General features: G+C 38.9%; 1 protein-coding gene across 4 annotated transcripts in view; it reads right to left on the reverse strand.

Moving 5' to 3' along the window:
- The window catches only part of rnls (renalase, FAD-dependent amine oxidase), a 119,830-nt gene that overhangs the window by 45,309 nt on the left and 52,908 nt on the right, over positions 1-21,613 (reverse strand). For 3 of the 4 annotated variants that reach the window (XM_007251152.4, XM_007251154.4, XM_007251151.4), the window contains 2 exons: positions 18,198-18,373; positions 6,065-6,637 (listed from right to left, as the gene is read on the reverse strand). In XM_007251152.4, coding sequence (XP_007251214.3) covers positions 6,485-6,637; positions 18,198-18,373 — 329 coding nt within the window. In that variant the 3' untranslated portion in view covers positions 6,065-6,484. Of the gene's footprint in view, positions 1-6,064; positions 6,638-18,197; positions 18,374-21,613 lie in introns of those variants that run through there. The other variant, XM_007251153.4, reaches the window with a different exon arrangement.

Consider the following 21,613-nt stretch of genomic DNA (forward strand, 5'->3'; position numbering starts at 1 on the left):
AGGTCTAAGTTGTAGCAGAGTGATTAAATGAGATTAGGCCATAACTCATAAAGTATAAGTTGTGAGGTGCTATCATTTTGTGAGTGAGGCTAAAAACTGGGCAGGGTGCTCATGGCAAGATCATGTGAGTTGATCGAGTTCGAGAGAAGCTTGATATAGAATGCCAGATGGACAGTCTTTCCACTCAGAGAGGGATGGCAAAGGCCTTTCACGCCGTTCCAGGGGGCTCCACCCAAAGAGGACACACATGTCCAACATCCAGGCCTACCAGCCCCTAAACATAGGAGTGAAGGGGCTTATGTGTTTTTGATGGCGTGTGTGCATTTATATATATATATATACAGTATATATATATGAATGTGGGTGTGTGTTTGTGTGTGTACAAGTATGTATAAGTGTGTCTAAGTGTGTGTGTGTGTGTGCAAGCTTGGTAGGGATTAACCTAGTGCTATCTCCTCAACCTCTGGTGCCATCTGCCAGTGACTTTGCAAAAATGCAAATCAGCTACCCAGAGCGCACAGCAGCTCCATCCGAACAGCCTGCGAAAATAGGTCAGTCGCGCCATGCGCCGCGTGTGTCTGCCGCAGCACCCTCCACAGCTTTGTGTGTGTATGTGTATGTGTGTGTGTGCTGGGCACGTGTGTGTGTTGAGCCTCAGATTCCAGTCTGGTAGCTGGGAAGCACAGTCAGTCAATGTCTGGAGAGATTCACACAAAGAAAGACGGAAAATAAACTGGAATTTTTTTAGAAAAAAGGAGATTAAAGAAACAGAGCAGATGAAAATGAGTCTCTCTTTGCTTAGCAAGACGCAAATGCTAAAAGGCTAATACGCCATGGCTCCATTGAACATGCTAACATAGCGAGCGACACAAAGACAACAAAAGCTTCGCCTTAGAATGATGTCATCGGCATAATGCTAGCTAGTGGCCATTGGATTACATTCACTGTTAGCGACGTTAGCATTTCGGAGTGGACTGCTCCTTTAAACAAGCCCTGGCAGCCGAGCGAGCCTGGCTACGCCTGACTTTGTCATTTACCAAGTCCTCCATGTGCCAGCGTGCCAAAGTGTGTGTGTGTGTGAGTGCGTGTGAAACCCTCTGCAAAGCTTCAGCGCCACACACTCCACATCTCGCGGGCACCTACTGCCACCAATTCAGTCGGCCGCTCGGCTAAGCTCATCCTGTCCCATCAGCCCCCCCCCCAATCAAACCGCCGCCTCTTTCGTCTCCCCTGAGTAGAGCGCTCATCCACGGCCCATTCTTCCTTATCAGCTGCTATAAAAAGATCAAAGACTCCCAGCTAGAAACATGGCCGTTAATGAAAGCGGCAGGCAGCTGATGCAACACTGTGGCAAGGCTGCTGCAATCCAGGCTGCTGAGCGCCGGTTCTCTGAGGATGACTTGTATGAATTATGCATCCATTAGAGTAAGCTCTCTCTCTTTCTCTCTCTCTCTCTCTCTCTCTTTCCCTCTCTTTCTTGCTTGCTTTAGCAGGTCAGACCAGTGTCTGTACATACAGACAGAACGAGGGAATAAGGGGAAAGAAAGAAACAGACAGAGAGAGAGATGCATCTACACAGATTTTATGAGTCTATTTTCAGAGTTTCGGATATGGAAGAGCATTAAAGGAATACTGTAGCATTTTTATCTCAGCACCAGTCGTATACACTGGTATATTTATACATACACACAATCATTTCATATATTCCTCTCTGGAAGAACTGCAAACTCAGCGGCTGAAAGAAAACCAAAAACGAAACAAACAAACAGTTTTCAGTACTTTTACAGAAAGAACTGATATTAAGCTGGGTTCTGTAGATGCGGTAGATTATGGAAGGTTAAATGAAATACATCACCTATTGCACTCAAATAGTTAACACATGTATAATATAAAGTATAGGGCTGTCAACCTTAAAGTGTAAACGCATGTGATTAATTTAGAATCAGTAAATCAAATATACTTCTGTTTAATTGAGCTAAACTGCTGATTAGGCACAGTTTAATCTGATATATGAGCCAGATAATTTACTGCTATGAACAAACGCTGTCTCTGCTGCTCCATGCTGTTTACACATGCAGTAATGTGCAGCGTTCACTGCTCACAAATGCACAGCACGTGTGTTTAGGTTTATGCCTGTGTAAAACCAAACTAAACAGAGGGAGAAAACACAACAAAGTAAACAACAAAGTTTACAAATTCATCAACTGAACCGGACCATAGAAATGAACTACAGGTGTGAAAATGCCCTTTTATACTCAGCAAATTAAGTTCTAATTCAGAAATCCTTACAACCAAGCTGAGATGTTTACAAAAAAGTAAAAACGTTTCCTCTATCCTATATATTTGTAATGCATTCTTGTAATGCGTTCTTTATTTCATTCTTTTCTATTTCTTTATCTCCCCTCTAACATACAAATATATACTAGGCTGGTATTTTTATTAAAACCACTAACATAAAATTGCATTTTTCATTTCTTACATTCAATCTTTTATTTAGACTTAAATATCCTAAGACCATCTTAAGAAGAACATGTGCGATAAATCACAGTTAATAACAGAATATTGTTGTGATTAATCTGAATATATATTTTAATTGATTGACACAACTAGTAAAGTTTGGTTCTTTAAAAAAAATAAAAAATAAAAAATTATAATAAAACATGAGATGCTAAGCTTCATGAAAGAAGATTACTGACCTGTGTTACCGGTGGTATGATGTTATCAGGCACTACCACCTGTTTCCCTCATTTGCATTAGCAGTTACTGTTCCATAACACCACACAGTCTTACAACAAAATACAACATGAAAGAGACTGACAGTAAATTATACAGTAAAAGGCTGAAATACACCGACATGCCACGTCTTCCATGTCCCATGAAAGCTTGAGAACCCAGCACTGATTTGCAGGATATGAATGTGGAAACGTTTGCATTGTATGCATTGGGTGCCAGATGTTGCTAGTCAAAAAAATTGTTACCATGCACCATGCGTGTATACTGCACTGTCCACTGTGGGTGGTATTGCCTTCTATGATATGTTGCCGTTACACACATACATAAATTACACTGTGGATCAAGAAATATCAAGGTCTTCACAACTTTGGAAATGGAAAGTCCCTTTTATTTGGCACCCACTATCAGCCACTCGATTTGTTTTGTCCTGCCATGAGCTCAATGGCCAACATTCCACCTTAAAGGAGAACTCCGGTGTATAATTGACTTTTTGTGTAGTAAAACATAATAAAAAATACTAACTTTTGTTGAATAGTCCACCTCTGCTCTCCTGCAGCTTTCAGAGATCCAGTAATTTTGTGCTTTTTGCCCAGATTTATCTGTCCTTGCAGATAAATCCCTTTTTACACTGTTATCCAGGCTTAAAGTAGCTCCACACCTCATTGGTAGAATCAGGAGAGTCCTGATATTTAATATGAGGCATTTAGAACTTTAAAATTGCACAAGAAGTTTATTAAAAACATTGTTTACAATTAATAGAGTAAATAAATCTTCAGGCTCTGCCACCACTGTTTTGATCATGACTTTCTTTAAGATGGTGGCGTCCGGAGATTTACCTACACTATGGGATGTAAACAGTGTTTTTAATAAGCTTCTTGTGCACTTTTAAAGTTCTAAATGTCTTGTTTTAAATGTCAGGGCTCTCCGGATTCGACCAATGAGGTGTGGAGCTACTTTGAGCCTCGATAACGGTGTAAAAAGGGCTAGCAGATGTCCCAAAGCGCCTGTTGTAAAGAGTGTTGGGCAAAAAGCACAACATAACTGAATCTCAGAAAGCTGCCAGAGAGCGGAGATGGGCTATTCAACAAAGGTTATTTCTTTTGTCATGTTTTACTACACCAAAAGACAAGTTCTCCTTTAATAACAGTACCTTACAGTTTTACAGGTGTGGATTCACAAGCTGTCCCCTTACGCAACACTTCAGGATCAGTTTGCACACTGCTATCCCAGGACTGTCTTCAGCATGCCAGCATATATATCTCTCATTTCTATGACAGTTTTATGAGCTGATAGGAAAATATATTTAAAACCCCTTTAAACATCACAGATGAGGCAAATTAAACTTTACTTAGAGGCTTAAAGGTTTCTGTACTGCCTGTATAACTGGTTGCCTTTTATTTAACTTTTTCTGCTGCTATTTTATGGAAGTGGTTTAACAAGGTTTGATCCGTTCCACTGCTTTTATTTCTATTATCATTATTTTTAGCTTCGGTTTGTTGCTGTATTTTACTTCTGCTCCTGTTTTCAGCAACTGCTGCTATGCTTCTAGGATTTTTGTCCATTCTTTTGGCCAAATAAGTGATGCATTGATCATCAATATGCATGAGCTCAGTAACATGTTGATTTTAATTGGCTATAATATCACGCAACAAAATTACTGTGTGAAAAGAATACAATAAGCATAGTTTAGCAATGTTATTGCATTACTGAGTTTTATCAGACTTTATCTGGCTCACTGTTTATAAATATACACAGAATTTATATGGTTTATCAGCTCAGTGAAACCTCTAAATGACAAAAAATGTCAAAAATGTCATTTTATTTTTATTACCACAAAGCTTCCACGTAACTAATATCTTTTTGCCATTTTAAACAGATATAAAGCATTTTTATTACCTATATCTGTTGATTTGTATGTATATTTCTGTATAAACTCAAGTTATACGAAAGTGAAACAAGTAACTAGATGTTCTTAACAGTTGTCAATGTGTTAAGGTAGTAATCTAAACAAGCAAGATTTTCTTTGAATCATTAGCATTTAACCATTTAGTCCACAAACTGTATGATAAAGAAATGATGAAAATCATAACAAATGGTTATAAAAACACATTACCCTTTAAATTTGTTTGGTAATGATTAGAATTTTGTCAATTGTGTTAGGAAAAAACTGTATTAAATGCATATAGATTCACTTTGGAATATTCACTCAGGCATTGCTATTAGTATACTGTTTTTTTAGTTTTTTATTTTCAGTTTAAATCCCAATCCTGATCACGTTTCCTCAATTCTAGGCTTTAGCTTTATCACACATCCAGTTTACATTTCTGTGCTCTTTCACCCACTAAAGTCAGACTTTTTTTCACTCCACATGCAGACTTGGCTTGACCTTGCCATTGTGTTTGTGCTCGCCAACACGGATGGATGACCGTCCCTTCACAGCGCAGATGTATAGAATTAGGTCAACCAATCACGGCGCATTTCTGAATGACAGCCAACCGTATATATGTGCTCACATTACACAGACTGCCTGTCTGACTGGCCGGTGTGAACTGCTGGGTGTGGAGTGGCAAGTTGAAGCAATCTAATCACGATCTGATGCTCAATTAGAACAGACTTATTTGTTGTGTGTTCAGAATAGAACATAAAATACAAAAGTTTGGCTCAAAACACTTATTATAGAAGCCGAAAGGCAGCTGTGCTGAGTGTACTGACTGTAAGAAACACTGCATATTGTGGTTATGTGGTGTTTATTCAGTTAAAAGAGTCTTCTAAATAAGTGTGTGTCTGGATGTCTGGCTAAGTAATACATACTGATCTGTTGCTTTTCCCCCCATAGTGATGATATAGTGCAATCTCCAGAGGGGTGGGATAAGAATGTAATATAATCCTGGTATGGTGCTGTGGCTGACATTAGCAGTGGGACGGGTGTGTGTATGAGTGTTGGAGAGGGGGGGGGGGGGGATGGGAGAGGGAGATAGACGAGAGATAAAGCTAGCATGACAGAAAGCATGGGGTGGGTATGTCCAGCTGTGCATTGGGCCTGAGGCCCACCGGGCCATAATTATGGCTGGATTAAAAGGGGCTCTCTCTCCATCCAGCCTGCCAAACATTTTGTCCCAGATTACGGTCCAGCTGCAGCGCTGCTAAGCTGCGCAAGTCGGTCAGTGTCTACTTTCTCTCTTCTCGGCAGCCCACCCCCTCCAACACGCGCAACATGGGTCTGATTTGCATGAATTATCTTTTAAGCTTTGCATGCCGCACAGACGACACACAGGCACATGCAGCACATACATATATATATATACACTTACAGTACATGAGGGCTTAAGAATTTTTTTTTATCTTTATCTTTATTTATTTTTATTATTAAAACAAAAACACATGAGCACAATTATAGTACACACATACAGTACAGTTACCGTTTACAGCTTGTTAACAGGAGACGTGGCTTAAGGCCTATTCGTAGAGCTCAGCGCTGCCCTATATAACACCAATTTAAGGGATCAGCCTTTTTTCCCCCCGCTACTCATACTTCACACTTCATTCAGTCTTCTTCTTAATCCCCCGAATCTGGAGCAGACAGTGTAATTGGTTTTGAAACAAAAACGAGTCTGCTCGGCCCCTGTGAATGAGAAAATAAGTGCGGCTCTGCTTCGTACAATGGTTACGTACGTGCTTCAGGAAGTGGGCGGGGCTTCGTCTGTACTGCTGGTTCCTCAAGGCGATATTTTTTTTGTTGAAAATACCAGCTTCAGAGGGACGACTTCAGAACCTGGAAGACCTTCAGGGCAGACTCGACGCAGCCGTCGAAATTGGAGTGTGTGAAGGCGTCGCCCCCACACACCAGCAGAGGCTCGGAGAGCAGCGTGATTTGCCCCGGGCAGTCAGCCACCGATCCCGTCACCTAATTAGAGAACAACACAATCGAGCGCACGCGGCATTAGTGCTGCACTAACGATCCGCCTCCCAATAGCTGATGCAACCAACCTTCATCTTCTGCAGCTATTGAGCGCAACTGCACGCTCACTGTCCCAGATAACCTACATCACGCCTGCACTGGAAACTGGGAAGCTCGTTCTCTGAAGCCGCGCTGACTCACAGTCGAACAGGAACGAGCGTTTGTGTACTTGTGTGGGGATATACAGTGTATTAAACGCAGTGGGCTGGTTTTTGTGTGGAAAACTCCTTTAAATGTTCCTTCTAGTCTGGAAAAATGCGGATCATGGTGTAAGGAAGGCTACCGAAACTGGAAAAATAATAGTGTTTTTTAGTGTTTTAGCTTAAGATACTAAAAAATGTGCGGTTGTAAGGACACAGGCCTAAAATGGTTCAACAACAAATGAGTGAGGTGAACATGCAACTCTGTACTGTGAAAAAGTTTGATAAATAAAACATGTTTTGTCTAAGATTATGTCCCTAATGGCATTTTTTCCACTTACATTACTTTTACTTAGTTTTGAAAGAAGTATTTTACACTTTTTCTTGAGTAAAAAGCTTGAGCTTTTACAAAAGTATTTTTAAACCCTAGTATCTATAGGTTTACCTGTAAATACTTTTGACACCTTTGTCTGCAATCATCCTTGTAAAACCAGATATATACTTTGTAAACACAGGGTGTCTGGTAGGTCCTCCTAGGATTTTTTCCTGCCACAATAGCATGTATTGGTTACTTGAGCAAGTGGGGCACTGTTAATGATGCTGATACCAGAGCTACTACAAACATGGAGATTAGAAATAAAGATTAATGGAAAGTGAAAAGAGAGCGGGATGGAATTCTTGATAGAATCCCCAGATTCATGTGCTCTGAAAGGAACTGCACCACAGTGCATGTTTTTAAAAGCACTCTATTTCACACTCGGCCCATTTACACATTTTTACCAAAGAGATCTTTAAATCTACCAGACCTACAGACTTTCAATTTAAGCACAGTTGTTTTTGATAAAGGCAATGGACGTATGTTCAATTATTACTATGTATGAATGGGACAAATGGGCTGTTTCTGATAGAAAAACCTTACTGTTTGTGTTTACACAATAATTCAATGTTATGAGTAAATGCACCCATATTCAGTACTATATAGAACCCTTTTTAATAAGAGTAACAGCAATAATTAATATGACTAAATATTAAACACTGATCATTTTTTTATTTCTTTATGAAATTTAATATATAATATAGTTCTGTCCTTCAAAGGCTCTACGTCACCTCCTCATAAATCTTCAATGACACATTCACCACTGATAGCAGACCGCCACAGTGAAGTGTAAAATGTGTGAGTAAGTGACGCAGGCCTTGATCAGCACTCACGACCCGAGAGCCTTATCTCTGTCATTTACAACAGCCATCTCGCTCTGTCCGTCTGCCTGCAGGGTGGGTCTGCCTCAGCAGGGCGGAGGCCGCTCACTACGTTTCGAATTGGCTTAGCAGACCACAGATAGCAATGGCCTGATTGCGAGTTTGGCCTGCAGGCTGAGGCTGACAACACGCTGCCTCACCGAGCGCAGGCACCTGGGCCATGCCTGACACATGGGTTTGACTCATACTTTACAATAAGCAGCGGTTTGGACTCCCATTTCCACTGACGGCTTGTAAATGAAACCAACAAAGGCTAAGGGAATGACCAACCCTGTAAATAAAATAATGAGTCACATGATAAATGGTTATATGATAAAAGCTACTAGAGAGCTAGGAGTTAAAGTAGCAGCAAGTGAGGGAGTTGCATCAGTGTGGTTAGGCGATGGGAAAATTTAAAGTGAACTTCAGTGGCCCTCTTAACTCTTCAAAAGTGCAGACACACTTTGGCTTTTTTTTCCCTATTTTCTCCCCCAAAACACCAGAAGGGTGAAGACTAGGTAATATTAATTGAATTTCACATGAATTGATTTACAAGTCCACAAACACACTCGCTACAGACAAACTCGGGACGACAAGCGATATGCGAGATCAAACAATATGCATATTTTAAGTGTAGTAGGAGGGCAAAATGTGTTCCTATTCTGCAAAATGCGTACATGTTTGCAGATCTGCAAGTGATGATATAGTGGATAAAGATTAAGCCTCCTTCAATGGAGAAAGCTGACGCATGCCATGGTTCATGCTGGGTTGCGTTGCGCTGAATGCATGCCCACTCTTCAGCTAAAATGTTCAGCAGAGCTCAACTTTATGCAAATGCATGCAGCCAATCAGAGAACAGTAAGCTGCGACTTCAGACACATATGAGCCTCACACACACAGAACAGACGCCTTTTTTAACCACAGAAAAGAAGCTGAAAATGGTGGAAAATAGATTTATAGAACTAAAATAAAGATTGATTTAAAATCTTAAAATCTTGAACTTATGATTTAGTGTAAGGCGGTTAGGATTAAAAGTTTTAGTCAGTATGTTTCTCATCCTGGCATTGCAATAAAATCAACCGTGGTTAATATCGTACGTCTTGAGACTCGCAAATAGTGATATGAACAAAGTCAACAACCAATAGGAGAGCTACGGGAAGCCGCAAGAATATTTTTTACAGGACTTTTTACAAACGTTAATATGCCTTATATGGTTCTTACTTTAATATGTACAGTATTTTAAGCACAGATAGCACTTTAAAGTCATTATATTTAAAGTTTTTTTTGCATGACTTTGTCTTATTGTGCAGTGTTATTTTTGATGCAAACAAGCTTAACAAATACATATTTTGTTATTTTGTAAAAACTGGGGGAAAGAAGCTTATAGGCAGAGTTTAACACAAAATGTATTCTATTAATAAATATATCAATAACTAGGAGTGTGGCAGAAAAATAAACTGTTGATAGGGACAAAAGTTGTGAGTCTCTGATAAATCACAGTATTTTTGCAACTTAATATGTATTGTATGTAAACTTCACCAGAAGCATGATGGGAAATAATCTTACAGTTGCAGTCTTGCAAATAGTTATCCCCAGTCATGGGGTGTCAGACTTTAGTCTGTTAAAAGTCTTTTCAGAGTTTTTTTTTTTTTTTAAGGTGTGTAGTGTATGGACAGCATAAAGCTATATTAAAGCACAAAGCTATCTTATTATTACATCACCTGTAAAAACAGTGACTTCAGAGGAAACTGATATCTGTCTGTCAGATCCTGCACATGTTCAGAAGTTCTAGGAGGAGGTATTTTCAGTACTGGGGGAGATCTATGATGGGAGGTTAATATAGGAGGTTAAAAATAGAGCTGTTAGTAGCCGTGGAGGCACCTTCATTTGCTCCACTGGCTCAGCCGTTTCTAAGAATAGATGGAAAAGTAAAATGACGAGAAAGTGGAGGTACAGTGGCAGGCCAGAACAACTGCACTGCTTCTAGTATTGTAGGGAAGACTCAGCTCTCCTGTGGTTATGGCCTTTTATCCCAGATGTGATATAACACAGTAGAAACTCCTACAGCATGCTGGGAAACACTCTCAATTTCAATGTATAAAACACAATACGCCCACTTCCCTCCAAACTCCACTGCAGTGATGACCTGACTGCCTCTCTGATGTACTCGGTTTAAATGTGACTCACGCTGGCGCTGATGTTTTGGGTAGCTTGGGAAAAAAAAAGTACTAAAGCAGTCCATACTGTTAAGCCAAAGCCTACATGGCGCAGATCTTCAAAGCAAATATTGTTTCATCCAAAATACGCAGCTAATTCTGGACAGATAAGCACTTCCTGTGGCATTCTCTGTGTTTAACCCTTTCAAAGCTACAATATGTAGAAATTTGACCTTTAAAATAAAGTTTTTTTGGAGGCCTTGTTAAAAATGAAATAGAAGAAGCAGAGCTTTTTATCTGGAGTTATATGTTTTTAACCTTGATGGAGCATAAACTCTGGTGAGTGTGAATTAACTGAATTATTGGTGTATTTACTGTTGGAGCAGGCAGTAGTCTCAGCGATTAATTTCAACACCAGAAACAGTTTAACGCTACTATTTACACTTCTGCATTCATCAACATGGACGTGTGAAAATGTTCTATTAAAGTGCTTGGTTAGTATATTACAGCCATTTCATGAACATATTAAAATATATATATATAACATTTTTATTTATTTTTTTATATTAAATATATATATATATTAAAAAACACCCTAAATCCTACATCTAAAAGTGTAAAAAACTCTAAAAAGTTTATCTAATTACTACTGCTATGATAATGCTAATTCCCAATAACCACATGTTCCTTCTCATACACTAATTGGGGCCAAGTCTCAAACTGGTACTCACTCCCTAAGTAGTGGACAACATTGATCTGAACATAATCTACTGTATAATACGTGATTGATACAGTGACAGTGCTGACAGAGGGGATATGGGTGTTAAAGCTAAAACATGGTGAGTTTGTGGGGGTTAGGGATTAATCTAGACTCAAACTGTAGTTAACACTACTTTATTAATGGGAGTCTGAAGCCTGTCAGCCACTTTAAGGACATATTTGACCAAAAGCAGACAAATAAAGCAGTTTAACCTTAAACTATTTAATGAATTAGGGATGGGGGAAATTTTTGATTCTTAGACGCTTGATTAAGATATGGATGATTCTGAATTGTTAATTTTGCACCATGGCTACGCACTCGTGCTGTCCTGCTGTTCATGTTTATCACAAATGCTAATCCAGCAAGCTACCTATGAAACCATTTGCTATTCACCCGCTTAATTTTCCTCCAAACTGTCGAAACAGCGCCTCTGTGCTTAAGACTGTCTCTCTCTGTGCCTCTCTCTCTCTCTCTCACACACACTTGCACACACACACAGCTGATGACACGTTTCCTATGCAGCTATACTTAACTTGGTTAAGATCCTCCATTAAATCTCCCAGTTAAACTCACTAACTCAGCATACACAGCTTTAGAAAAAATAAGAGAGCACTTAAAGATTATGAGTTTCTTAGATTTGACCGAATTAAAAACCTCTGGAATGTAATCAAGAGGAAGATGGATGATCATAAGCCATCAAACCAAGCTGAACTGCTTGAATTTTTGCACCAGGAGTGGAATAAAGTTATCCAAAAGCAGTGTGCAAGACTGGTGGAGGAGAACATGCCAAGCTGCTTTTTTCTTCTTCTCATTATTTAAGGTTTGAAAGCTTTTTTTGGAATTTGGGATAAATGTTGTCTGTAGTTTATAGAATGAAACAACAATGTTCATATTAACTCAAACGGAAACTGATTCAGACACTGAAATGGTCTCTTAAGATTTCCCAGATGAAGTGCACACATGGCCATATCAGCAAATCAACTGTAAAATGTAATTCAAATGTAATTAATCATGTAACTGTGCATTTAGCACAGCAAAATGAACAGTCACAACTGTCTACGTGTTAAGTTTAGGCCTGCATGACGCAGATCTTCAAAGCTAACATTGTTTCATTCAAAACATAATTAAATCAATAATTCTGGAAAGATAAGCCCTTCCATCGGCCTCCATAAACAATGTTCGAAGGGGTAAAAGTGAAAATGCAGTATGTTAATGAGGGCAGGCAGTAACGCACATTCCTGCTTGGTGTACGGCCCATTACAGAGCCTTCTGCTGGCCCCAGAACTGCTCCTGATAAACATCGAGGTGCAGCGTGCTAAAGCCAAGGAAATAGTATCCATTTCCTGGGGCTTTTAATAGGCACCGGTACAGACGATGCACTATCATCACTGCCTTCAAAACCCTCCCTCCCCCCAACGTCTCTCTTGTATCTTTAAACGGTAATCTGTGTGTAAATCAAATGATAAATGTTCCGGCTGAAACGAGGCCAAGAACAAATTGTTTGGTTTACTCTAGCAGTAAGTTGATATTAGCAGGGCTGACCTCCTCCACCTCCTCAGATACGTCTCGCTCCACACAGCCTCAGAATTCAGCGGAAAAGAGGCAGAAATGTTCTGAAACGGACGGCCTTCCAGATTACACAGTGATAGTATGGATTCAGTGTGCGAGTATAAACCACTGAGTACTGATGACGAGGCTGTAAACCTGTCCTAATCTCCTAAACGCTCGATAAAACTCGAGGTAGCTTTTTATTACAAGGCACACCCTTTTCTAATCCAGAGCAGATTACACCCTCATCTGAACACGAGTTTGATGAGGAGTGACTCAGAGTGATTGTGTACACAAGTGACAGCATGAAGCAATGTGACATTTCCTAAACCAGTCACAATTCTAGATTGTAGTTATATAATGTCATCACGGGACATCCTTTATTCACTTCTCTCTCACACAGATATACTCTGATATTCTGCTGCTCACAGGAAAAGAGGGATCCTGTAACATATTACCTACAAATTTCAAAAAAAAAAAAAAAAAAAAAATATATATATATATACACATACACACACACACCATAACCTCAGTTGCCACAAATACAAACTGTGATAGATTCTCTTGTACTTTCACAGAATACGGTCAATATATTCAGTATGAACTTAAAGTAAATATTAAAACTAATATATATTATATATCTGAATAACAGTTTAGGTTAGGTTTAGGTAACCAAACATTTAATGATATTAAAATGGTAAACAAATCTATGTAGCATCTACAGCCAAGTCAAGCTAAAACTCCACTGACTGTGATATGTAGAATAGTTGAGAATATATTGTTGCTCTAAATGTCTTTGGTTACACAGCATTACTCTTGTGAGTAATCATTTAGTGGTGGCACAAAAACACTTTAAGTACTTTTCAGTAAATGTAGTAAATTTCGCAAACAAGTAGCGTATTTTGCAAGGTGCTCTATCTATGAAGGCCTATTTTCTGGTGTTAAATTTTTTTATATATACGGCGCATCAGAGTATAAGGCTGATTTTAAGTGACCATAGTAAAGAACAAGGGTGTCGCCATGTTTCCCTTCTAAGACAGTAAACAAAACTGTAATTCTAAAAAATATATATATTTTTTTATTTTAAAGTCAAACGAGTGATGGATGTTAATCTACACAGATTTCTCCCCTGATCACTGCTTATTTGGTTGAGAAAGGTACCTCTGTTTATTTACAGTAATCTTAGCATACCTGTCAAGTTTTAGATTAAAAAATAAGGGATATTTTCCTCCGTCCGCTTAAAGTCGTCCCACCAGCCCAACGAAGATTTAGTATCCCTTACATTTTAAGACAGGTTTACAAGAAATCTAAAATAACCACATGTGAACCACTTACACACTACAATTAGATTATCAGAATCTGATATGCCTACCTTTGTTGACACTGAAATGCTGTGTACATTCCTACATATGTCATTCTTTTAATACAGCCAAATTAAAAACCCTTTTTTAGATATTTAAAAAAAGTTTAAGATTTCATGTATTTTTTGGCATAAATGCACTCTTTTATATGATATATTTTTTTTTTATTTAATGGATTTAAAATTGAACAAAGGGTGCACAAATTCTGCAAAATGACTGTTCGTGACCTAAAAATAGTATCATGAGCTTTTAAAAGGACATGGACCAGAAATATTCCATCAGTAAAAATTAGTTCTAAGGGGCCTGCACAATTAATACTTCTTTCTTTTGATCACTCCACCCCTGATTAGTTCAGTTAATTTCAGCCCTCTCCACATTTCTAGTTAACTTTTAAAAGGTTTAATCTGTGTGTTTTTATTTGCAGTCTTTTTAAGCAGCTATCAGAAAAATCTCATCACAGTTTACATGATTAGCCTACCGTTCCCTTTCTTTTAGAAAAATGTCCGTATATCCAGATATGTTTTAACATCAGCTGCTCCGACTAGCTGCCTGAACTCACAGCGGGGGCGGGGCTGCTCTGCGCTCTGCGAAACCAGCAAGCTGATTGGCTGTTTCTCCTGAAAGGCGGGACTTTCTCCTTGAACCGGCACCACGATTGGTTAAGAGACACAGAGCGGTCAGTGCCCTGTCTCCTCAAAAATATATTTTTTTAATTTTAATATAATACGGGAAATTTACGGGAAAATACTAATACGGGAGGACAGCGGGAAAGAGGAGTAAAATACGGTAGTTTCCCGGCAAAAACGGGAGACTTGACAGGTATGTCTTAGATTTGCAGTATTTTAGTGTGGTTAGCAGCAACGCTAGTCACAGTTAGCAGTAGCACTAGCCGCTGTTTGCAGCCGCACTAGCCATGTTTAGCAGCAGTGTTAGTCATGGTTAGCAGCGATTATTTCTGCTAAATGCCGCCGACAGCGGTTCAAGCGGTTCTTTTAACGTATCTTGTTTAAAACTGGTAAATGCGCAGGCTACAATCTGATATACTCACCTCTGAATATCGAAGGAGCTAGCGCTGCAGTTAGCGGCTAATGCTAATACTTTTTTCAGCATCTATGCTGAAGAAACTTTACAGTTTTTTTGTACAGTTTTTTGCACAGTACTATTTCATACAAGATATGGGACATACTGTTGTTGCACTGGTACTCAAATATGTACGCATACCTATGTACATTTGCTATTTAAATATGTATAAAATACATATGGGCCATATATGGAATGTTATAAAAATGTATCTGCTTTATTATTAATAGCGTTACATATTGGTAGTTATATATGTATATTAATACATGTGTATGACCTCATGTCCTGACACGGTATAAAAACGATTGTGTGTGTGAGTAGGCCCAGACAGGCCTTGGCCCGTTCTCTGGCCTGCAGTGAGAGCTGGTCTCCCGCACAGATGTTCCATGTCCTCTGACCTTAAGCTGAGGCCCAGCTTTGTGTGTCACAGAGGAGCCCGGCGTGGGGGCGGGGGTGGGGAAAGTGAGAGAAAGAGAGAGAGGGAGAGAGGAAGAGAGAGAGAGTGTGTGTGTGTATGTGTGTGTGTGTGAGAAACGGGTGCACAGTGAACTACTGTAAGTGTATGTGTGTGTGAGCCAAGTGTGTGGGGGGTGAGTATGCATTCGTATATGTGCGCGTGCGTGTGTGTCAGTGAGAACACAACTTTACTGTATTTCTCAGTGAAAATATTCCAGCGCATCATTAAAGTGTAATATACTGCATTCTCACTCCAGCCCTCAGATAAAAGAGCTTTTTTGGGTTCGAGCTCTTCCCTCTGCCCCTCTATGTGATTCTGTTTCTCATCACTGAGCCCTATAGGCCTCCATTACACCCCACTTTATTAAATATGAATGTCTTTTGCTGTATAGCTGGAGAGCTTTTCATTAGCAGCACTTAAGCATGTTCGCCCTGCTTCTCTTTGTTCTTACTGCAACAGATCCTGCAGGATTTCCACCAGAAAACCCTGCCTTGTTCCAAGAACATCTGATATAATCAAGTGAGAAAAATGAGGACTTTTTATTAAAACCTTTTTTTTTTTAACACAGTCACACATGTGGACAACTGATATTTTAAGATTTTAAAACATATTGCGAGACGAAGGTACAATAACTACAAAACAAAAACTAGGAGAAGTGTCTAACATAACACAAAACCCCAATTTCATTTTCAGTTAGGATGCTGTATAAACTGTATACAGAACGATAAACATTGAAGGACATAATTATTTGATCCCTTGCTGATTTTGTAAGTTTGCTCACTAACAAGGGCATGATCAGTCTATAATTTTAAGGATAGGTTAATTTTAACAGTGAGAGATAGAATATCAAAAATAAAATCCATTCAGAAGTCAGATATTTTTTGTTGTTGATGTGGTTTTTAAACGTAAGGAGGAACTTTGGTCCACTTCTCTTTGCAGCTCATTTTTAAATAAAGGCTGTCGCTTGGCAACTCGGAGCTTCAGCTCCCTCCATAAGTAGCTAGGCAACTCCATGATCTTAAACTGCTACTTTTTGAGCCCCTCCTTTGTTGTCTTGGCTGTAAGTTTTGGGTCATTGTCGTGCTGGAAGACCAACCATGACCCATTTTTAATATCCTGGCATGGGAAAGTAGTTTGTCACTCAGGATTTTATAGTAAATGACTCCTTCTTTTCCCCCATTGAGTCGGTGAAGTAGTTCTGTACACTTAGCAGAAAAACATCCCAAAACATAATGTTCCCACCTCCATGCATGACAGTGGGGACGATGTTTTTGGGTCATCGTCGGAGTTAATGCCATACAACTCAACTTTTGTCTCATATGACCACAACACCTTCTCTGCTGCCATCAAGTTCTGAACATGGCAATGTTTTCATTAAATTTATTTATTTGTTATTTGGTCTATTGTGAATACAATATGGGTCAGATTATTTACATTGATTCATCTTTTACACACTGTCTATTTTGGTGTTGGGGCTGTATTTGAGACTAAGTGGTTGCTTCAGTATGCTAAATAAATTAAAGCTAGCGGGTCTAAACAACAAGAAGGAAAATCTGGTATATGAGCCTATGAAGACAAAAGTCAGATCTCAATCCAATCAAGAATCTGTGGCACTATTTGAAAACTGTTCTCAATAAACAACCTCAACAACCTGGAGCAAATCTGATGATTTTGTGTGATTCTGCATAATATTTTAGTACTAATATTATTATTAAGCGTAGCAACTTGTAAGATCAATCTGCTAGTATACACCAGCAAACCAAAACAGCATAAACCAATTCAAACCAGTTTAGATCGTTATGGATGGATGAATTCCATGCTTTTTGTAATTTAATGATGAATACACATAATACAAATCATCCAACATAAAACAAGAGAAACTATTCAACTCCTTTTACTTGTATTTCAAAGTATTCCATTTTGGACATATGGTTTTGTGGTATATATAAATGTAGTAGACCAGGGATTTGTATTATGGGAAAACAAGATGATTTGATGAGGACAGGAGACGCTTTAAAAAGGTTCAGAAATCGAAAAGTACTGGAAAGCAATCATTTTAAGGTTCTTTAATATAGTAATCTCTTAGATTATGCTACAGTAACATCTTAAGAGGTGACCAGTGTGACAAAATTTTAACCCATTAATACTTAAGTAATAATACTTTACTAAAATAAAGTGAGGGTAAAGTAGTTGAATAGTAGTTGAATTGTTTAAATATGAGGACAATTTAAATAAAAAAAAAGTAAGATTATATTAGTTTTAATAAAAATACTGCTTGCTACAATGTTAGTAAATGATAGGAATGTCAGCTCAACCTTAATTTTACTGCTGACCTAAATGTAGGACTAAAAGATGCAGAAGTAAAAATGTAAGTCATGAGAACGTTTGACTAGTCCAAGTTGAGAAGACTAAAAAGAAAAAGAAAAGAACAATAGCTATCTAAAAAGTTGTGTAATTTTAGATTGACCAGACTTGAAATGTGAGAAACTGAGTGCTCATACGAAGAAACTTTGTGCAATAGCTGAAACTGCTAAGGGAGTTTTTCTCTGGGTAATATTATTGTCATTGTTCTTTGTGATGTGTTCCTGGATAGTTCATACTTTCACTCTAAAAAACAGTGCTGTGAACATTTCATAATAGGAAACAATTGAATTTGTACAGTCTATTGGGTGGACTATTTTTACATATATTTTTTAATATGTATAATGGCTGGTGTAGAAATAGAATAAATCATTTTAGAATAAAATGAGAAGACTGCTTTTGCTCACCTGAGAGTACCTCCATTTCTGGCACTTGATGTTTTCCGGCTCGGGGAGTTCAGGCATCAGTTTCTGGAGCTCCTGCAGGATTACAGGCTGCATCTCCTCCAGTGTCTTCTCCACGTGCTGCAGACCAAAGGGCACAGAGGTGTGCACCACTACAGAAGGGCCAAATTTATCTGACACTGCGGACACACACAAAGAACTGTTGATGTTAAATATTCCTATGCAGTTCATATACCTGCAGTCATTTTGACAGATTGCTATACTCTATAGATAGTGCCTAGGGTAGGGCTGGGCAGTATATAGTATATATAATACTGATATTAGGGGTCTGCCATCATATTGTACAACATCATATTAAGATGAGCCAGAGAAATATGCACTTAGATACACAGGTAGTTATTTAGTATTTAAATATACCACCTTTTATTTACGGTGTTACAGATATATTCTAATACTTTAACATTACCCTCAGTGTTCCTTATGACATTGTATCTTATTGTAGATCACCGTTTTCCTAAAACATATTCATATATAAATTATATAGTTTTTATAGTCACATTGCCCATCCCTAGTTTGGAGGCAATCTTTCCTAACCCTTACATATATTTCCACAAAAGATGCAACAAATAATATCACAGAATCACATAATTACAGAATCAACCAATAAAGCTCTGAAAAAAAATGAGAGAACACATACAAATAATAAGTTTCTTTGATTTTACCAAATTGAAAACCTCTGTCATATAATTAATAGGAAGATGGATGTTCACAAGCCATCAAAACAAGCTGAACTGCTTGAATTTTTGCACCAGGAGTGGCATAAAGCTATCCAAAATCAGTGTGTGAGACTGGTGGAGGAGAACATGCCAAGATGCATGAAAACTGTGATTAAAAAACAAAGGTATTCCACCAAACATTAATTTCTAAACTCTTAAAACTTTATGAATATGAACTTGTTTTCTGTGCATCATCTGAGGTCTGAAAGCTCTGCATCTGTTTTGTTATATCAGCCATTTCTCCGTTTCTGCAAATAAATGATCTAAATAACAATATTCTTATTTAGAATTTGGGAGAAAAGTTGTCCATAATTTATAGAATAAAACAACAATGTTTATTTTACTCAAACATATACCTATTAATAGCTAAATCAGAGAAATTGTATATATCAGTAAATTGAACACTTGATAGATTAACTGACTATAGTTTTAATTTGATGAGTCAGTTTCTTGAATAAAAGTTGATAGATTAATCAGCTACATCAGCTATATCAGGTATACTGTTATATATTTCAGGCTGTAAGACACAGAAACAGCTCTGTGAGTTTTTTTTAAGCTTTAGTTTTTTATGCTCCAGCAGATGAAGGAGGAAATGAGAAAAGTTCAAGTTCTGAACTCCCCCCCCAATTCCAGCTCATACATTAAGCATCATGTGGTGCAGCTAAAGATGTCGAGCATGAAGCAAATCAGCAGTGACAGCTGCGGAAAGAGCGGAGAGATGGACTGAAAATGCCACAATCACTTTCCCGACTGACGAACCCCTCCCCTCCATCCTTCAGCGCTCTGATTTAGAGAGGAAGGGAACTGTCTTGCCGTAATTTGCTATTTCGGAGACAAACACGGCACGTGTGAATCGAACGGATGACTGTGGCGGAGGAGTAACGTGTGCCAAGCCACATGTTGCGGCACCACTTCTGACCTGTGACACGGGCGGCTTTATTTATTAGTCAAATCCTCTGGCAGAGCCGACAGGTTTGGTGTGAATGTGAGGTTTAATGGCCGTTTGCGATGGTGTCCGGGCTGAGGTACGCAGTGATATCATCTGCGGGCATTTCGAAGAAAGCCTTCTGAGCTAATGCCTTACAGACGCAGGCCCCTTAGGCTGGTGCTGATTTATTATTCCACTGCGGCGTGTAGTCATCTCTCTAATGACACCATCTTAAAATACACATTCAACCTGATTGGGAGGAATAATGCTTTATTGTGCTCAATAAACACGGGCCGTGTTTGAGCAGCTGGAGATGCTGCGAGTTATAGACCGCCCTTGATGACCACCTAGGGAGGTGAGGTCCTTGGCTGAATAAAACCGGAGAGAGTGAGCGAATCTAAATATTTGAAGTTGTTGGCAGTCTCAGATGGTTGACTCATTCACTTTATAGTGACCCACGAAAAGAAGCTTTTTATTTCCTACCACCTCTTCGGTACTTCGGTGGGATCCTTTTGTGAGTTTGTGAGGTAATACTGAGCCATTTAATCAAAGCTGTTGGAGCTGAGCGAGTGGGCCTTATTTTAGCGATCTATAGATCAGCTGTCAACAATGCAACTTCTGCTTGCCATCAGCTACCGGAGTCCCGAGAGAGCACAATTGGCCTTGCTCTCTTCCTCTGGGATGGTAAATGGTGCTCTCCAAAGGGTGATGTCCGCAGCAGGAGGTGTCTGTGAGCTGATATATCGGAACTGAGTGGCAGCGTTTTTCTCCAAACGCACTGTGATGCTACTCGGCAATCCTGCATCAGCAGCAGTTTGAAAAGAGGCATATCGGAGTAGGCATGTGTTAGTCTTCTACCTTCTGATGTTGGGGCATCACTAGTGATAGAGGGAGTCCTAATGAGTTAAGTTGGTAATAGGCCATGTAAACTGGGAAGAAAATGGGAAAAAATTTGAGAAAAAAAAACAACCAAACAAACAAACAAAAAAACAAGGTGTGTCAGAGTGTCGAAATGGGCAAAAGCTTGAAATGGGCAAAAGGCTTACTAATACTCATTCTCTTAATTAATCATGGCTGTGTTTTGGGCATAACGTGAAATAAATCAATATCAGCGCGTCACTGGCCATTACCGTTAAGAGCCGGGTTTGCTCTGACTCTGATATTGCTCTGGTATTTTAACAGCACAGTGTATCTGAGGTCCTCTCAGCAGAATCACAGGTCATTTACAGAAACAGCAATGGTAATGTAATCTGTATTCTGTTTACTGTTGATGTAAAAGTTGGGTTTGTGCACTGCCTCTTGTCTCTTTGTGTGTGTGTGTGTGTGTGTGTGTAATAAGTGGGACTGCATGTGTGCTAAGTACACACAGCACACCAGCATCCCAAGATAATATCTACTAAACGACTAATGGGTGACTGTTATCAGGGTTTAAATTGGTCAGTGGTGCACCTGTGTTGTCTGCTGCCAAGATAGCAATACACCAGAAATTTACCTGAACATATCTTACCTTCAGGTTCTACCTTATGAAGCCAAAAGGGAGAATAATGAGTGGACATAATAGTTGGAATCAAAGCAAAAGATGCTAATTTGAAGAATTTGGCATATAAAACACAACATTTTTGTTTACTTCATAATTGCATATGCATTCCTTCACAGTTTTGCAGTTTCTAACAGTAATCTATACATTTAAATAAATTAAAAAAAACACTAAATGA

This window comes from Astyanax mexicanus, chromosome 15 (assembly GCF_023375975.1).
Source record: "Astyanax mexicanus isolate ESR-SI-001 chromosome 15, AstMex3_surface, whole genome shotgun sequence".
Classification (NCBI taxonomy): Eukaryota; Metazoa; Chordata; class Actinopteri; order Characiformes; family Acestrorhamphidae; genus Astyanax; species Astyanax mexicanus.